At 38.9% G+C, this 16,945-nt stretch overlaps 1 protein-coding gene across 2 annotated transcripts; it reads right to left on the reverse strand.

Annotated features, from left to right (window-relative positions):
- Positions 1-200: 200 nt before the first annotated feature.
- On the reverse strand, positions 201-16,841 carry grm1b (glutamate receptor, metabotropic 1b). 2 transcript variants are annotated; one of them, XM_027011198.3, is made up of 9 exons: positions 16,472-16,839; positions 15,238-16,091; positions 13,926-14,175; positions 11,596-11,831; positions 8,589-8,835; positions 8,193-8,361; positions 7,320-7,446; positions 4,673-5,603; positions 201-4,166 (listed from the first exon to the last, which is right to left on the reverse strand). In XM_027011198.3, exons 2-9 carry the CDS (start codon positions 16,016-16,018, stop codon positions 3,335-3,337), a joined length of 3,573 nt encoding a protein of 1,190 aa, XP_026866999.2. In that variant the 5' UTR covers positions 16,019-16,091; positions 16,472-16,839; the 3' UTR covers positions 201-3,334. The 2 variants fall into 2 exon arrangements, with proteins under 2 accessions (XP_026866999.2, XP_026867001.1); XM_027011200.3 differs by having other exon boundaries at positions 3,879-4,131; positions 16,472-16,841.
- Between the last annotated feature and the right edge of the window lie 104 nt (positions 16,842-16,945).

The raw sequence follows: 16,945 nt of genomic DNA on the forward strand, positions 1-16,945 counted from the left end.
TAAAGCTATTGTAATCTGATATATGGAAATTGGATGTAAGTTAAGACAATGTATTTAAGGCTTAATAATAAAAATATTTTAGAAATGGCATAAGCATATGTATTAAGAGCCTTGTAGCTAATGATGCTGCCTAGCTCATTACAGCTCATTACTCACTAGCACATTACAAAGAAATTTTAGACAGTGAAAACACTCAACTATTTTCAGCAAAAACAGTTTATTTCCTGTTATGAATAAACAATACTGCTATACCAAGAAGAAATTGTAGAGAACTTAGGTGATATGATTATATAATAACTGTCTGAAAAAATGTAATGAAATGTAATCGTATGTCATAATTTGCCAAATAGAATAAATCAATTATTTTCCAGGGGAAGGCAGGTCCAAAGAGTAAAATCGTGTCCAATTGCTATGTTAGAGATCATTTCTCAGGCCAATTCAACTTTATAACTATGGTAAATTTCCCTATGGTCACTGACTGAGAGATTAAGTTCACTGTTCCAGAATATATCTATGAAATTTAGCGGGTATCGAGATATAGCAACACTTTACCTACATTTACATTTACATTTACAGCATTTAATCGTTCCACTGTTGTGTACACCTACTTACTAGAAGTGGTGTTTCTTTAATCCTGACTAATGTACCTTTAAATACTGCAGCACTAATAAAAATAGAATATGCTGGTTGACACTAACCCAATGACATTCAGTACTTGTGTTGTTTCATATTGTTTACCTAGTCTATTACACTGTTACTAATGGTATATTAACACTGTAACACAAGTTATTTAATGTAACGTTTTTGTATGCAATACCTGTAGCCCAAGGATACTCTTATATAATAAGCACTGTGTTAGTTTGCTTTTTATAAAACACTGCTGCATATCAGTCAGGAAGCGTCTATGGGCCAACTTTACCTACATTTACATTTAGATTTATACGCTCTTATCCAGAGTGACTTACAAAATTGAGTCGCTCTGGATAAGAATGTCTGCTAAATGCCATAAATGCAAATGTAAACGTAGGTAAAGTGCTGCTATATCTCGATACCTGCTATATCTCATAGCTATATTCTGTAACAGTGATCTTAGTCTCAGTCAGTGGCCATATGAATGATCATTTGTAAACATATTGTCCTGTGTCCTGTTTCTTTTGATAGCAATGTGATTTCCGTAATACATACTTTTCAGTATGTAGGCTATGCTTTCTATTAATTACAAGTGAGAAAATAAAGAAAGTATGAGAATGATATAGGTGCTTTATATATCTAGAGTCCATTATTAGTGCAAATGAATTTTTATCATTTCAATTGTTTCCATTATTGGCAATCTGCTACAGGTATGGCTCTTGCACCAGTAAAACAGAGCAAATGTGATCAAATGTACTCAAATTAAATCAAATGTAATCAAATGATCTTTCTGCACACAGGTTCTGTGCTATATTGCTGTAATCAATCAGTAACATTTATCACCTTTTTTGTGAAAACATTGTAAATTTTATACAATAACAACCCTGAGAACACATTTACAAAAACATATAGTATTTAATTTAACATGACTAAGAAAACATAATTGTATGTTTTAAACTAATTAGTGGTCAAACATACAGTGCATATTTTATCTATCTGAAGAAACACAAAGCTTATCATAGGCTTAATATACATCTACATACAGACTATTAGGAAGCAAGGATTTTAAGACAACAGGGATATGCTATGCTACAAAGATGTATTTATGGGTTAGAGAGCTAACTTAGGGTTACATTTAAGTAGATCTAAGATCAGTCAGAATTACCTTAAATGCAAGCTTAAGTTAGCTTGCTATCTTTTGACTCCTGCGTAATAGTACAGTATGCGCAGAGTATTATAACAGCATCACACTGATCTTACTACTGCTGTGCTAATCAAGCCTATTTGATGCTGCTAAGTCTAGCAGGGAACAGTATTGCAGTGAACCAGAAAAAAAAAAAACTTTATACTATACAACAATAATAATAATAAATAATTATCTAAAATTTTGCAAAATACAAGACAATATTCTATGTTCACTTAACACTTTAGAACAATTTTTAATAAATATGGATGTGACTTAAATGGTCATAACTCGAAAGATGATGCTGTCTATGCTCTGAAACCATCAGCATGCAGAGAACGTCTGCCACACAATTGATTAAAGCTACATTCTGGAGAAACTGCCGTCGGTGGCCCTGTAGAGCAAAAGTGCTTCTCTAAATATTATAACACACTGACTGTATGAAGATCTCATGGCATAGAAAATGGAGAGAACATGTTTCATTTGGAAATTATATAGTAGACAGAACAGTCTACACAACATTGTATGTAAAAGGACAAAAAGAAAAAATCAGGTAAAAGCTTTAAAGTGCAAAGGAACATTTGATATTACGGTGTATTCTACTGGGGTTATGACCATTTAAATTGCGCAGTCTATAATTTGCTACATATAGAGTTTAGACTAAATTTATTGATCAATTTTTTTTAAATAAATTTTATAAATAAACGGCAACATCCAAGTTATTATTCTGTACAGGATAGTAATGTTATAAACACTCACAGATCTCACAAAAAATATATATAAAAAACAAACTACAAAAATGCTTTGACAAATAAAAGCATCATAACATTGACATGGCATTTAACACACATCTGCTACATTTTAACACGCATCTGATATTTATCTATCTATCTATATATGTATTTTTATTAATTTATGCCTAGATTACTGCATATGTTTATGATAAAGTATTCTTACAAGAGTGCTTGTGCTGTTTTAAGAGTATGATGATGTTTAATACTGGTATGTTACCTAACTAAAGATTTAAACTTCAATTTAGAAAAGTTGCATTGACTGTAGAAATCAGATTCAGATGACATATTCTACTTGCTACAGTTTTGGCATTTAATGAATAATACTTAAATCATCATTTATCACTACATACACACTCATACATATTTATGAGAGTCCATTTGAACATTTGATAAAATCCGACATAAACTGTGTAGCCTGGTAGGAAGTGATAATGTATTTGTTGTCAGCATGTCCAAGAATACGCTGAAAAAAAAGACTTAATTCACAAGCACTTATTCCAAATGCATTCAATGTACTTATTCAAATGCTGAAGTTATTTTTTTCTTTGAACATACTTGAAAAAAACAAAAATAAAAAACTATCCCTTAAAGGATGGCTTGGATTTTGCATATTTGATTATTACATTACAATCCAGAGACACACCAGATAATCTGGTACTTTGATGAGGCTAGTATTTTTGTGTTTCCTTGTTTGTTTGTTTTTTAATGTATTTTTTGTCAAGCTCACTCACAGGGTAGAGGAGCTCTGTTTGTAGTCTCTGAGGATGACGGAAGCGTATGTGACACTCGGCGGGGTGCACAGGATGGACTCAGACACAGGGGAGTTGGGAATGGGGCTGCCTGCACCCACAGAGTCCCGAAAAGGGGAGGGAGGCATGAGGGCCACAGAGTCCCCCATCACATGCTTAATCTGCGCCAGGTCCTCCTCGTCATGAATTTGAGCATTGTCATACATGTAGCCGTGGAGGAGACCAAACTGCTCACCTTCAACCTCCTCCTCTTCCTCCTCCTCCTCCAGTGGGGAGACAAGCTCCTTCGAGTAAGGGCCATGCTGGTTTGGGAGGATGAGGGGCGGGTACGCAGGCCTCATCCCTGTGTCTGGCTCAGGCATGTTAATAATGTCATCCAGATCGGACATGCTGGAGCCGAGCTCGCCCACCACCTCCTGAAGGTGGTCTACAGTAGCATGCTGGGGGAGGATGCATTTGTGTGGCAGGTGCTGCTCAGGGGTGTAAAACTGCTGCTCCACAGCCCCTTCGTTCATGGGCTTGCTGTCAGGCGCCTGCCTGTGAGCGATCATCGCAGTGCTGACTGGGGGCTTGTATCTGACTGGGTCACCCTCATCCTCCTCAGCTACATTGTACAGAGTCTTGGTGCTTAGGTCTGAGAACTCCAGGCCTGTGTTATGGTAGGTATTAGTTAGAGGTTTGATGACAGCCATCTGATTGGAGCCGGCCTCCTGTCTCTTCACATGCACAGACAGTCTGTGCCACATGTGATCTCCTTTCGGAGGATGTCTTGAACCTGGTTCAGACCATGACACAGACTTTCCATTAGAACTATGAACAAAATAAAGATGGCAGTTATTTCACAGGAACCAAGAAAGGTGGACACAAGAACAACATTTCTGGTTCATGTAAAAATTGCTGTCAATTTGTTTGATCACGCATTATAATTTGAATATATAAACAAATATTTACTAAATATTTGTTTTCTGTTATTTTATATTGCATTGAATAATTTAATTTCAATCATTTCTTTGTACAAAGTTCTAGTTTAGCAATGATTCATGTAATGGTGATTAAACGGTTCTATAGAAGCTTATATGGAGCAGAGCCTCTCTCGGCCCTGTTGCTGAGACCCCCTTGGGTGTTCCTGTTTTAATTGCAGTAGACCTGCAAGTTGGAGATGTCTACAGAAACTGTTAATTGAAGGTTGCCCCCAAAATGGCATGACCCGCAGGTCTCGGGCGACACGTGAATTAAGAGACTGGGCCCGTGGGTACTGGTACTCATGCAACAGGATGGAGAGAGGCTATCCTACACTGCAGCTGAGTGTCACTTACTTTGCACTTCCGGGACCATTCTTCTTGCGCTTAAACATGTTGATGAGACTGTTGCTCCTGCAGGCGATCTTTCCATCGCCTACGTGCATGCGTACGACGTCTGACGTGGTGAAAGCACTGCGAACATTGCGCTCTGGCTTGGCAATGATGATGTACATCTTGGGTGTGAACATGCAGCCCAGTGCCACGGTGACACTCAGGCTCACCGAGAACGACGTGGTGATGATCTTGTAGTTGGAGCCGAAGTAGATGGGCACGAAAGCTAACCAGATGATGCAGGTGGTGTACATGGTGAAGGCGATGTACTTGGCCTCGTTGAAGTTGGCTGGAACATTGCGTGTCTTGAAGGCATAGTAGGTGCAGCTGAGGATCAGCAGGCCATTGTAGCCCAGCGGCGCCACCATGCCCATGTTGCTGGTATTGCAGATGAGATAGACCTCCCGGATGCTGGGGTAAGACTTTATTGGCTCCGGGGGCTCTAGTATGATGAGTGTCACCTCCAGTGTGAGCTGCACACTGATGAGGATGAAGGCAATGATCACCTGGGCCCAGGCACTCATGAATCGTGGCTTCCGCGTGCAGATCTTCTTCTTGCTGCCGGCCAGGATGCGTGCGATGCGGTTGGTCTTGGTGACCAGTGCTGAGTAGCACATGGAGGCCGATAAGCCCACCAGAAGGCGCTGCAGGTAACAGGAAGCCACAGAAGGCCGGGCTATGAGAGTAAAGGGGCATATGTAGCCCAGGAAGATCCCAGCCAAGATGATGTAGCAGAGCTCACGGCTGGAGGACTTTACCACAGGCGTGTCTCTGTACAGGATGAAGACGAAGGTAACGAAACTGGTCACCAGGATGCCCAGGCACGAGAAGACCACTGCTACAATGGACTCAGCATGGCTCCACTCCAGATAGCGCAGGGGAATGGGCTCACAGCCTGTGAAGACAAGGAAAAAACAAAAATCTGTTTTTAAACTGTAAAATCTACTGATTTGAATATGTTAATAAATAAATGTGATGTGTTTGGCCCAGCACTGAAGGAACGGCCAAAACTGAAGCAAGCAAGCTGCTGGATATTTTTCTGATACTAAAAATCGCTCACAAGGGTTCAAGAAGCAGGTCATTTCCTTATGTATGTCTGTATGAGCAAACAGTTTTAATGGCAAATTTGAAAATGCATTAAAATAATATGGGAGAGCTCACAATCTGTACTTGGTCAGTCACATAAACCATCCAAATGTCACCATCCAGAAACATTTGGAAATCATGGCACAAATGGACCAACTAATAATTTATAACAATTTATAAACATATAAACATACTTGATGGTCCCATTAGAGGGCAGAGGGCAGAGATTTAGAGTCAGGCACATAAATGCATATAAAAGGATGTAAATGAAAAATAGCAAAGGCATTTGCTGTAATATTGGCCATCTGCGTGTGACCAGTTCTCCAATGTACCAAGTGCTAAAGTAGGTTTCCAGTTCAACTAAAAATAAACAGACTCTCCACTAAGGGAGTGGCCATAAGACAAAGCCAGGCCAGGGGAGGGAAGAAGGACTGCGGCAAGAGAGAGGCTACAGCATGCACCCGCTGCTCCAGAGGTGTGGACATTCATCATTCTAATGGCACTTAGTGTATGCTTAACTAATTTATTATGAGTTATTGAATTAATTATCTAATGATCTAATCAGCTAATTATGGAAACAGCTATGACATAAAAGAGACAACAAATGTATACATATATAACATATAATGCATCTGACCCTTATTAGCATGTCCTCACACATATTATATATAGCATGTCCTCACACATATTATAAATATATATATATATGTCACAATGTTTTATATATATATATATCTGGAATATCTGGAAAGAGCTATAAGCTATTATATATATATATATATATATATATATATATATATATATATATATATATATATATATATATATATATATATATATATATATATATAAAACATTGTGACAGTGACAATACAAAATATCTTTTTTCAGTGTTAGTGCATTATGTACCCAGATCTAAAGGAGCAGCCTTGAAAATATGTATCATGCATTAAATTAACATATACGGTACATAGATAGGTAGGGCAATCTATAAGAGGGTAGATTTGACATTGAACATCACTGAAGACCTTTGAAAACAGGCCAGAAAAGCAAGAAGTAGGTCTGTTATAAGTGCACCGAGAGAGCAATCTGTAAAATGATAAATGGCCTTCAAGTGTCAGGAGAAACCTTTTGAAAATAGGATAAAGCAGAATTCTTAAACAACAAAATCACAATATGAATCTTTGGTATGGATCTTTGGATGAATAATCATTAATGTTATTTTTAGGTCCAAAGACCAAAAAGGTTCACATAATACCCTGCACCCTGAACATCAGCGTGCTAAACCTGACTGGACTCTGCAACTCATCCAGTAAATCTTAAGGAGCAATTGGCCCTATTGCCATAAATTTCATTATGTGAAATAAATACAATGTCTCCAACTACCCATGCAAGTTTACTTGTTACAGAGCACTGGCTATTGCTATGCAACAGTTCATGCAGTAATACATTCAGAGATATACTGTAGTTGCTATGGGCCTCCAGTGTGAGAGCCGTGTTGAGTGAGACTGAAATGTTGGTCTACCTTGCAGCTCTTCATCAGGCCACCAGCCCAGCTCACACGCCTTGCAGGTAAATTCATCCTGGACATACTCGTTATCCTTGCAGGCTGTGCAGATCCAGCAGCAGCTCACCTCTCCTTTCCTGATCACCTGGAGGGGGAACATAAGAGGAGCAACACACACCTGCTAATTACACTGCTCCACTGCATCAAAACCATTTTACTGTTGTTGTGCTGAAGCATATCAAATGACAAAGACACAGTTCTTCAAACCTGACAATGCATTTTCATCTACATCGAATGCATTCCTATTGATTCCTGACAGTTTTAGGAACTTCATTTTTAAACCTCAATTGTTCTATGTCTTTGTATATCAAAATAAAGAGCTTTTTAAATTCAGTGTGGTTTCCCTCTCCATCAGTTTTAGAAAACAGGTCTACAGGTCTGTATTTTCATTCAGTATTTAGAAAGTCCAGGGCTACATCTGTCACTGCTGACTGGTTCTCGCTGTAAAGGTCCAATTAGGAAACAATAATAACCAAGCACATTTTACTTATGTTCTTACACCTTAAAAACTTTCTGGACTACTGGACATAGAGCCTTGTATGTATGCATTAGTCATCCTCTTAGAATGGTACTTGTTACTTATTATTCACACTAGTCATGTTTCACCAAATAACTTCTTGTGACATCAGAACAGAAAGGAATTCTGATGTCTGAGCCTCTGTAGGAAGCAAATCCATTTTCTTTTTTTACACACCACCCAGTGCCCTCACCTACAGTTACCACAGTTTACTCCATTCACTTTCTATGACCATTTTCCTACTTCCTCAAGTTTCAGCAGATAAAATGCATACTTATTAACTTCAAGTCCATAATAATCAAAACCAGTCTCACCTTGATCTCTCCTTTGGAGCAGGGCTCACTGCAGACTGAGCGCACCATCTCACTCCGGTTCATCTGGATCATGAAGTCATCAATACTCAGGATGCCCTCGTGCCAGGAACCCACGTTGATGTAGTCATACACACCAGGAGCCACATGCTGCAGGTTCATTATGTCATACCTGAGAGGGAAGGATAGGATGCTGCACTTCTTTCTAAAGAAAATGTACAGTATGCACTTCTTCCTAAAAACTAAAATTGTACAACTTTTTCCCAAGTCACCATAGTCATGAATCTCAAAAAAAAAAAAGAAAATTATTTTAAAAGATTAAATGTGTGATATAAAAGTAACACATTGGATAAATTTGATCTACATTTATTTCAAATTTATATATTTTTGATTAAATACCTGCCAGGTGAATCTCCATTCTCATCGAACCACACGTCCTCCCCGGACACTCCAGTAAAGGAAGTCTTAAGCAGGAATTCCAGCAGTTTGCTGCCGTCGATAGTCTCCATGGCGTCACACAGGCCCATGTAGCCAGGACACAGATACTCGTGCATGTCATGGAGACCATGAGCCATAGCGTTGATCGCATTGATGACAAAACCCATCTTACTGTCCTGCACATAGTTCTCTTCAAGGTTCTCATAACCTGCCAATACAATCAAATGAGACCGACACAAAATTACCTTTTCTGACATGTATTCAGACTTTGGCTTTTGATTCATGTGTAAATCATATAATTGTTCATTGAACTATCATGTTTTATTAAAGGCTTTTACTTTATTAACAGGTGCTTAAAAGCATCCACATGGCCACACAATTCAGCAATGGTAAATCACACTAGAGTTTCAGACACAGTGTAGTGGAGAGAAAACAGAATGATAGGGTGTCCAGAGACCCATGATTCTCCCAAAGCTAAGGGGGCAGGACACATTGTTTGCTCTTTCAAATCAAAGGATCAGCAGCATTAAACCAGACTATAGAAAGCATGCTTGTTTCCATGAAGACACAATTCTTTTCTGCACAAATCTTTTCTGCAATGTTATTACTATTAACTGGGTGAAGAAATTAATAATTTACTCATGTTGTTATAATGTTCTCATTCTGCCCGTTTGCCATCACAAATCAGAATAGAGATGCCACACTACTATTCTAAAAATTGTTATGGGTTGGGAACCATCATGAAATTAAAAGAAACAGAGAATGTCAAAGGACACCCTATCAGTGCACAGTGCCTTGTGATCTGGACCAAGCTGGCAGGAAAAGCAGCATCAGGCATTACAGTTGATGATTTAATAGAAAAACCGAGTAAAATGAAGTAGGATACATCTCATTATGAGGGGGCTTTCATTTCAACTTATCCATTTAAGTGGGATGCAGCAAGCTGGATGTATCAGACTAAACCAAGACATGCTTATGAGAACTGCTGCCTCCATGAGATAAAATATGTTCAAACTGCCTTCAAGATATTATGCAGAAGGTTCAGACTACTGCAAAAAATAGCAGAGAGTAAATTACATATATTGTGAAGTATGATGTTTATTGCAATTATCAGGACTCTATGGACAATAATATATTTCATCCATAGCCATAATACAGGACAACATATTTCATCCATTCTTCATAGCTAAAGGGAAAGGAAAGCAGGCTTGTTGCTTCTTCTGTCATCTTATGAATTGCAGGCCAATCAGAGTTAGTCAATCTCAAAACCTCGTCCTGCGACTATTTTGTGTCTTTGAGCCAATTAAAAGTGCAATGTAATTGGCTATATAAGCATTAACAGGGGCATGTGCTAGTCCCCATCTTTCCAGCCTGTGAGCTACCAGTGACACTTTTTATGAGAACGTGAACTGTCCTTTGGCTCTAACTAAACTAGGACAAAAAATGCTATAGCGGAAACCGGCTACTGAGGAAGAAAAGAAAAAAGAAAAAAAAAATGTCATTAAAGTTTTAAAAACGACATGCAGAGTAGAAGAGCAGGTATTGTGGTCCTACTGTGATTCTGTAAACATATGATACTGTGTCTGATTTATCCCATTGTCTGCCAAAGTGCATTAAAAGTAACATATCTGTGATTCTAAGATGCAAAGCCATGATATTTGTATATCCTCACAGTATCACAAATTGGGTTTTAGGGAGAGCATTATCTGTAGATATTAGAAAAGCATTCACAGCTGCTGTCTTTATTCTAAAATTTATGATTCAGATCTCATTGTGTGCATAAGCAACCAAAGGGTGCATGGTGGCCCATAAAGTTCCCACTCTGGAACATGCAGCAAAGCCAGTTGGCACGTGATAGCTAAAATCAATGTTATTGGGATCTAAAGTCACATACAACGAAGTGTCCACTGTTGTTACTGCAGTTCACAAAATATCCCAATAACTTCGTATATATTAGAGGTCTACCGATACACAATGTTTGTTCTGTATTGTGTTGTAGTATTATTACTATGATGATCAGCATCAACAATCAACAATTATGACAAGCACATAGTTGCACACTTTAATGACCATGATGATATAATGATTTGAAGATACAGTACATGATTGTGTGATATCAGTTGACCTCTATCTATATTGCTGAAGTAAAGAGCCTCCAAGATATCCATTCAGAAATATTTACTTACCGTCTCGTAACTCTAGATAGAAAAATAATAGAGGTAACAAAACAGCAAACTATGACTATTTCTTGGTGTCAGCATTTATAAAAGGTATTTGTTACTGTGCCTTAGGTTAGAAGGCTTTAGAAGGCTTAAAACCACAAGTGTATGGCATATATTACTTCAGTCTGATGAAAAAGTAAGTGAAATGTAAACAAGATGACATGAAATGTGTGCTTACACAACAGGATGGAAAATAAACACATAAAAAGTGCATGTAAAAAAGACACAAACAAAAAAAATTAAATCAGATCAGACAGTAATAGTTGCATGTTTCTCTATATTTACGTTTGTCTTCAAAATAACTTAAAAAATAATTTGTTTTATTTAGCAACATTTAGCAAAGTTCAAATGGAAACGTAAATATATTACACAATTTATGAAGGTGGAACAAAGTATTTGTGACTTTGAAAACATGCTTGTTGAGCATTGTTTTACACAGTCTAATGCTTATGTCTATGGGACATATTAATAATCTAATTGCTTATGCTAAGCAAAAAACAAAACAAAAATTTACCTAGGTCACCTTCTTAGTCAGCAGAGAAAATTATTAAAAATACAAAAAGAGCAAAGAAGGAAAAAAGTTTGTAATACAAACATCAAATCAAGAGGACAGCGCTTCATTGATTTTCTCTCCATCAGCCCACTATTCTGTTAATAATGCATTTTACGTGCTGTCTTCGATTCACAACTCTCCCCTTTCCCTGGCTACCTGCAGCAGAACCTCTCTGTGAGCTCACTGCACTCACCTGAGCAGTTTTTCATGTAGTTCCTGTTCTCCTGGGGGTGTCCAGGGATGCGACATTGGAAGCGATGTTGCCAGAACTCAGCGAACCATGGGTTCCTGGTGTTCGTATTAAGGCGCAGCTTCAGGTAGTAGTCATTAAAGGATGTGACCTCCTCAGACTGAAGCTTCATGGTGATGCCACCTGCTGCTTCCTGCTCATAGCCTTCCACCACCTCGTCTCGATCCGCCCAGCCATCACTAATAGAAGTAGGTCATACAGTTGAATTAATCTACTAATTATGGCTAGCTTCCTTTACAGACTCACACCTACAGTGCCTGAACAACAGGACTGAAAAACACTGATACACGTGAGTGAACTGACCTAGTTAAGCACAAGCTTCTGAAACTTGGCACATCCTCCTGTCCCTTCCTTTGAAGCCATGGTATGTTACTTAAGAAATGCTTGTGTTTTGTCTCAGGCTCTTCATTCGGCTGAGACCATAGAAATAAGACCTTATGAAATTTTCAATCTGACTTTATAACATTTTTAAATGTGGGAATAGAAGTGAACTGAATAATGTTTTAACATCATTTTCAATGCATGGATGTTCTTGCATATAAACATTATGGTCAGATTGCTGTAGAAAGGTTTCAGTGAAGAGGAGGTGATGGCTAAAAAGGTTATGCATATAGCCATTTTACAAAACCTTTAAAGCCCATCTACTCTAGTATATCATAGACAACATTAGACAGATTGTGCATTTTACACTTTAAACTATGCATAAATTCTCAGACAGGATTTATTTTACGTATTGAATTTTCGCAAGACTTTGATAATAACAAAAGTTCTCATGAGCCTGATAACATTATTAAAAACAGCTCATTACAATGCCATTGGGGTGCTTTTCTGAGCATGCGTTCAGTGGTCTTTCTCTCTCAGGCATCAGCAGGACTCAACTATGGTGGTACATTTCATTAATCCAGATGAAAAAAGTCACAAAGTGAGTTGATGGGAAGCAGGTACCTTTGCAGGTATTTGTGTACAGTACTGAGACACTTTCAGAGGTGACATCAGAATTCTCCAGTGATCATACATCAGACACTAATAAGTCAGTATAACATAGTAGTATTTTGTTTTTCCTCTTGAAAAAGGTGTATTTTCTATCACTGCACAGTGCTAACACAGCCATCTGTCTCCCAGCACCCTCTCTATAATGTGTGCCAAGAATGGTCTATTCTTAGGGTGCATGATCATAATATGCAGGCAAATCACCTCTTGCAGCTAAAGGATACTAGTGTTTCCTGAATTACATTTATAGCATTTAGCTGACACTTTTATCTAAAGCAACTTAGAATTATGACTTAATACAACTTGAGCAACTGAGGATTAAGGGCCTTGTTCAGAAGCCCAACAGTGGCAACTTTATGGTGGTGGGGTTTGAACTGGAAAACTTCTGATTACTAGTCAAGTACCTTAACAACAAAGCTACCACCAGGGATATATATATACTCTTGTAGAAGAAATTTCCCAGTCATGAATGAGACTCTGTGAATCTCAACAGTCATTTTGGGAACGTCTGACTACCTGACTATCTCAGGGTCTCTGGCACTGTTTTCCTAAGTTACTGCAAAGCTTTGAATAAGCCCCTTTTGAAACTCTCCTTGACCCAGAATAGAACAGCCTTGGCCAATTCATGTTCTCTTTTTCAGTCCTCTGAGACTTCCCTGGTGGCAGGAGAGAAGAAAAAAATATTACATCTTAACAAAAAGGAGTATCCAACTGCTCAGGGAGAGCACAGAGTCTGTCAAAGAACAACATCTCACAGTCAATCACTTTGATATCTTTTACAGTACTGTTTCAAAATGAGCTATTTCATGATCATTTTATTTCTGTCTCTACTAGTCCATAATTATAATATCAGGGTTTTAAATTGATGTCCTTTGAAGAGCGTTTATCTGTATCCCTAAACAGTGATACTAAACAAAGGAGGAGGCTCCATACAGAGCATTTCCATGTCTAGCGCACAGGCTGTTGACCTCCACAAGCATCTTTCAGTCTGATCTGACACAGTAGGACAGGCCAGTGTGGATGAATTATGCATGAGGCAACATTTGAAAGGGGATGCAGATGTAGGGATGTCCTCCCTGACCTGAGGAGATATAATACCTTCTAGGCTTCTGCATGGTCACGTTAGAATCAAACAAACACTAACTCCAGTTTCCAGAACATATGAACTCGCAAACATTCCAAAGTATTTTCAAAGTAAAGCATGATTCTTAATGGAGAAAAGAAAGTGAGGTCTATAATTGATTGGTGACTTGTGCTGTGCCTGTTAGTAGAATGTAAATCACCTTCCAATGAGGAGAAACTCTCCAGCTACACCAAGGCGTCTCATGGCCATGAGGAGGCCGCGGACAGTCATGCCTTCACAAAAACACACCACCACTCGTGCCTTGGGCAGCCGCTCTCGAAGTTTCCGCAGCAGGCGGTCGAAGTGCTTCTCCCCAGCATTGCTGTAGATCTTGTCAGAGTGAGCAATGCACAAGCCCTCCTGGGAAGCCAGCTCCTTAAAAGCCTCCATCCCGCTCTCACCATAGTTCCCTAGGAGAAATAGATGGACACAGTAAGCTCTGCTTCACAGAATCTGTTAGGTCTGTGCTCTTATTGGATTCATCACCACTGGCCTGAAACGCTTGGATTGGGGAAACAGGGCCCCCTCTTTGGACCCTTCTTTGGGCCCTTCATCTTAGTCCTGCAAACTAGTTATTCTCTCTAACTGCTTGACAACAGCCATGCACCATTAGCTCCATTTATGATTGTGATGAACCTGGAGCAAAGCTGCTATGACCCACATCACTCTGCAATCCATCAGTAAATCCACAGGCTGATGATGTGGTTAGTATTGCTGATGGTCATAACTAGAAAAGCATCACAAGCCTCACAAATATCAGCCACTATAAACTGAAAGAGTTTGTATCCTTAAAATTGTTTTCCCTGCACCGGTTTTCTCATAAACTAAAACAACTGAATTCAAGACATTGTTTAGCTTCTACAATCAGAATATACGAAGCTCAGAATTTAATATATAAATAAAAGTGATTTCAGCTTTGAATTTCAGGAAGAATTTTCAGACAGAAGACATGAATATATTTTGCATAGCACTGGAATTGTGTGAAGAAGAGAGAGTAGGTTTTTTTTATCTGACCCCCTAAATGCAGTAATTTACATAAAGAGCCTCTCTTGGCAAGTTTGACAAGCCGAAGCATCACCTGCCAAGCTGCCTTCACTGCCATGTAGGACACTTTTGGAATGACTAGAACAAATCGGTTTGTTCACCACTCTGAGAAAGTAATCTCGTGAAATTAGACATGGTAAACCTATGACTAATGAATAAAAACAACTACCCAGGTCTTTACAATCATTCCGTCTTCCAATGTTTAGCACAGCAGCTACCAGGTGCTTTCAAAATATTTTTGATGTACAGACACTGCAACTAAGCTACACAGTATTCTAAGCAAATTGATAAAGTCACGATGCACAGTTACTGTGCAAATATTTTTTAAACATGCAAATTGTTCTACTGATCAGAATGATTATATGTTCTAGCGGTGAACGATCAGCAAGAGGACTACAGAAATATGAATTATGCAGTTGCTCGCTCACCTTCAGTGTGCACAGCCGATACATAAGTCCAGTTATAGCGTTTAACAATGTCCAGAAGGGCCCTGGCCTGTAGTGTGTCAGAGGGTACCACTCTGAGGAAATACTTATAGAGGGTTTTATCACTCAGATCAATGCTAGTGGCAGAGTAGGCAATCTGGGGGATGTTGAACAGTTGCAATAGATTTTGAACCTGAATGGCCACTGAGCTGGAGCCTGGTCCGATCACACCAGCTATGGGCTTCTTAGTGGCAGGTGGTTGACTGGATGGAGGCCCGTCAAAGCACCACTTTGTTCCCTCCCTGTCATCACGGATTGAAATTAGAGAGTCCCTTATAAATTCAATACTTTGTTCCAAAGCCACTGACGAGTGCCAGCAAGAGTCCCTGATTTCACAGCCCAGAGTAATGTTCGGTAGAAGATCCGGATCAGCGTTGATTCTGTCCAGTGTGTGGAACATCGCCTCGACCCGTTGAATTCCATACTGCTCCCTGACTTCTCCGCACGTCCTCTCAGCGACGTTTTCCGCCGACGGTTGGTGATGTACAGAAAAAAGAGCTCCAATTATTATATCACCGTCCATTCGGGCCACGGAGCGGGTTGCAGCTCTGGGTACCAATGACCTCTCATAGATGTTACTTGCCAGTGCGCAAAACAACAAAAGTGACAGAAATAAAATGGTAATGAAATTCATTCTCTTTATTCTCCACATGGTCTTAAAGACTTCGGTTGCTGATTGATATATGTATGTAAGCTTGGTGGTGCGAAGAAGCGACGTAGGCATCCGTTTTCTCCATGTTTACCGTATCAACCATTGTCCAATTGCAACTAACTCAAGGAAATCATCATCAAATATCCTGCGAACAAAAGTGAAATCTCCATCATGCAACAGTACTAGAAACTTTTAATTAATGTCTTAACTTATTACAATTAGTCACGAGGGTATGTGCTTGGCGTAAATCAGCACCATGGACAGAAACATTAATGCAATAGAAATCTCTAACTTTATCCTAACGTGTAGTCATGTAAATTAGTAGATTTTCATAACCTTAAAAAAAACACCGCTGAAACCTTTTCGTTGTAAAAATTTCCAGAAGACCAAACACCAAAAATCCGAATAGGCTACAAGTTGCAAAAAATCTACGCCAGTATCATATCAATCAAAATCGTCAGACAGCGAAGGTGTTTGGTAGAACATGCACCGAATCCTCTAACTATTAAAACAATGCATGCTTACCCGAAATCCGATAACAAGTCATCCCGTATCCTCTACTGGACCATTCAATCTTATACTGCAGTTCACTTTCTACTGCACGTGTAGTTTTTTTCTTCATCCCCGAAAACGAGCGCGGATGCCCCCTCCTTTTCATGCTATCACTGCGCCTAAAATCGGGTCACATCAACCGCAGTGTAGGTACGATGCAGTGAAAAGACTAATTATAAAGATTTAAAGTATTTTAAAACTACTGTATTCACCAATTATAATTTAAGTGTGTTTAATGTTTCATTGGCGTTTTTAGGAACCTAATTTCCACTAAGATATTAACCCATTTTTCCATCCCGTCTTTTTTTCGGAGACAAACAAGTGTTCAAAATGTGAGGGAGGATGCGCAATTATTTTCCTTGACGATCAGTAACATGACTCGGGGGCGGGGGGGGGGTTCCTGAGAAAATATAAAAACAGGCTCATATCTATATATAGAATTTAAAC

The sequence above is a fragment of the Electrophorus electricus genome, chromosome 10 (assembly GCF_041902795.1).
Source record: "Electrophorus electricus isolate QZ-2024a chromosome 10, ASM4190279v1, whole genome shotgun sequence".
NCBI lineage: Eukaryota > Metazoa > Chordata > Actinopteri > Gymnotiformes > Gymnotidae > Electrophorus > Electrophorus electricus.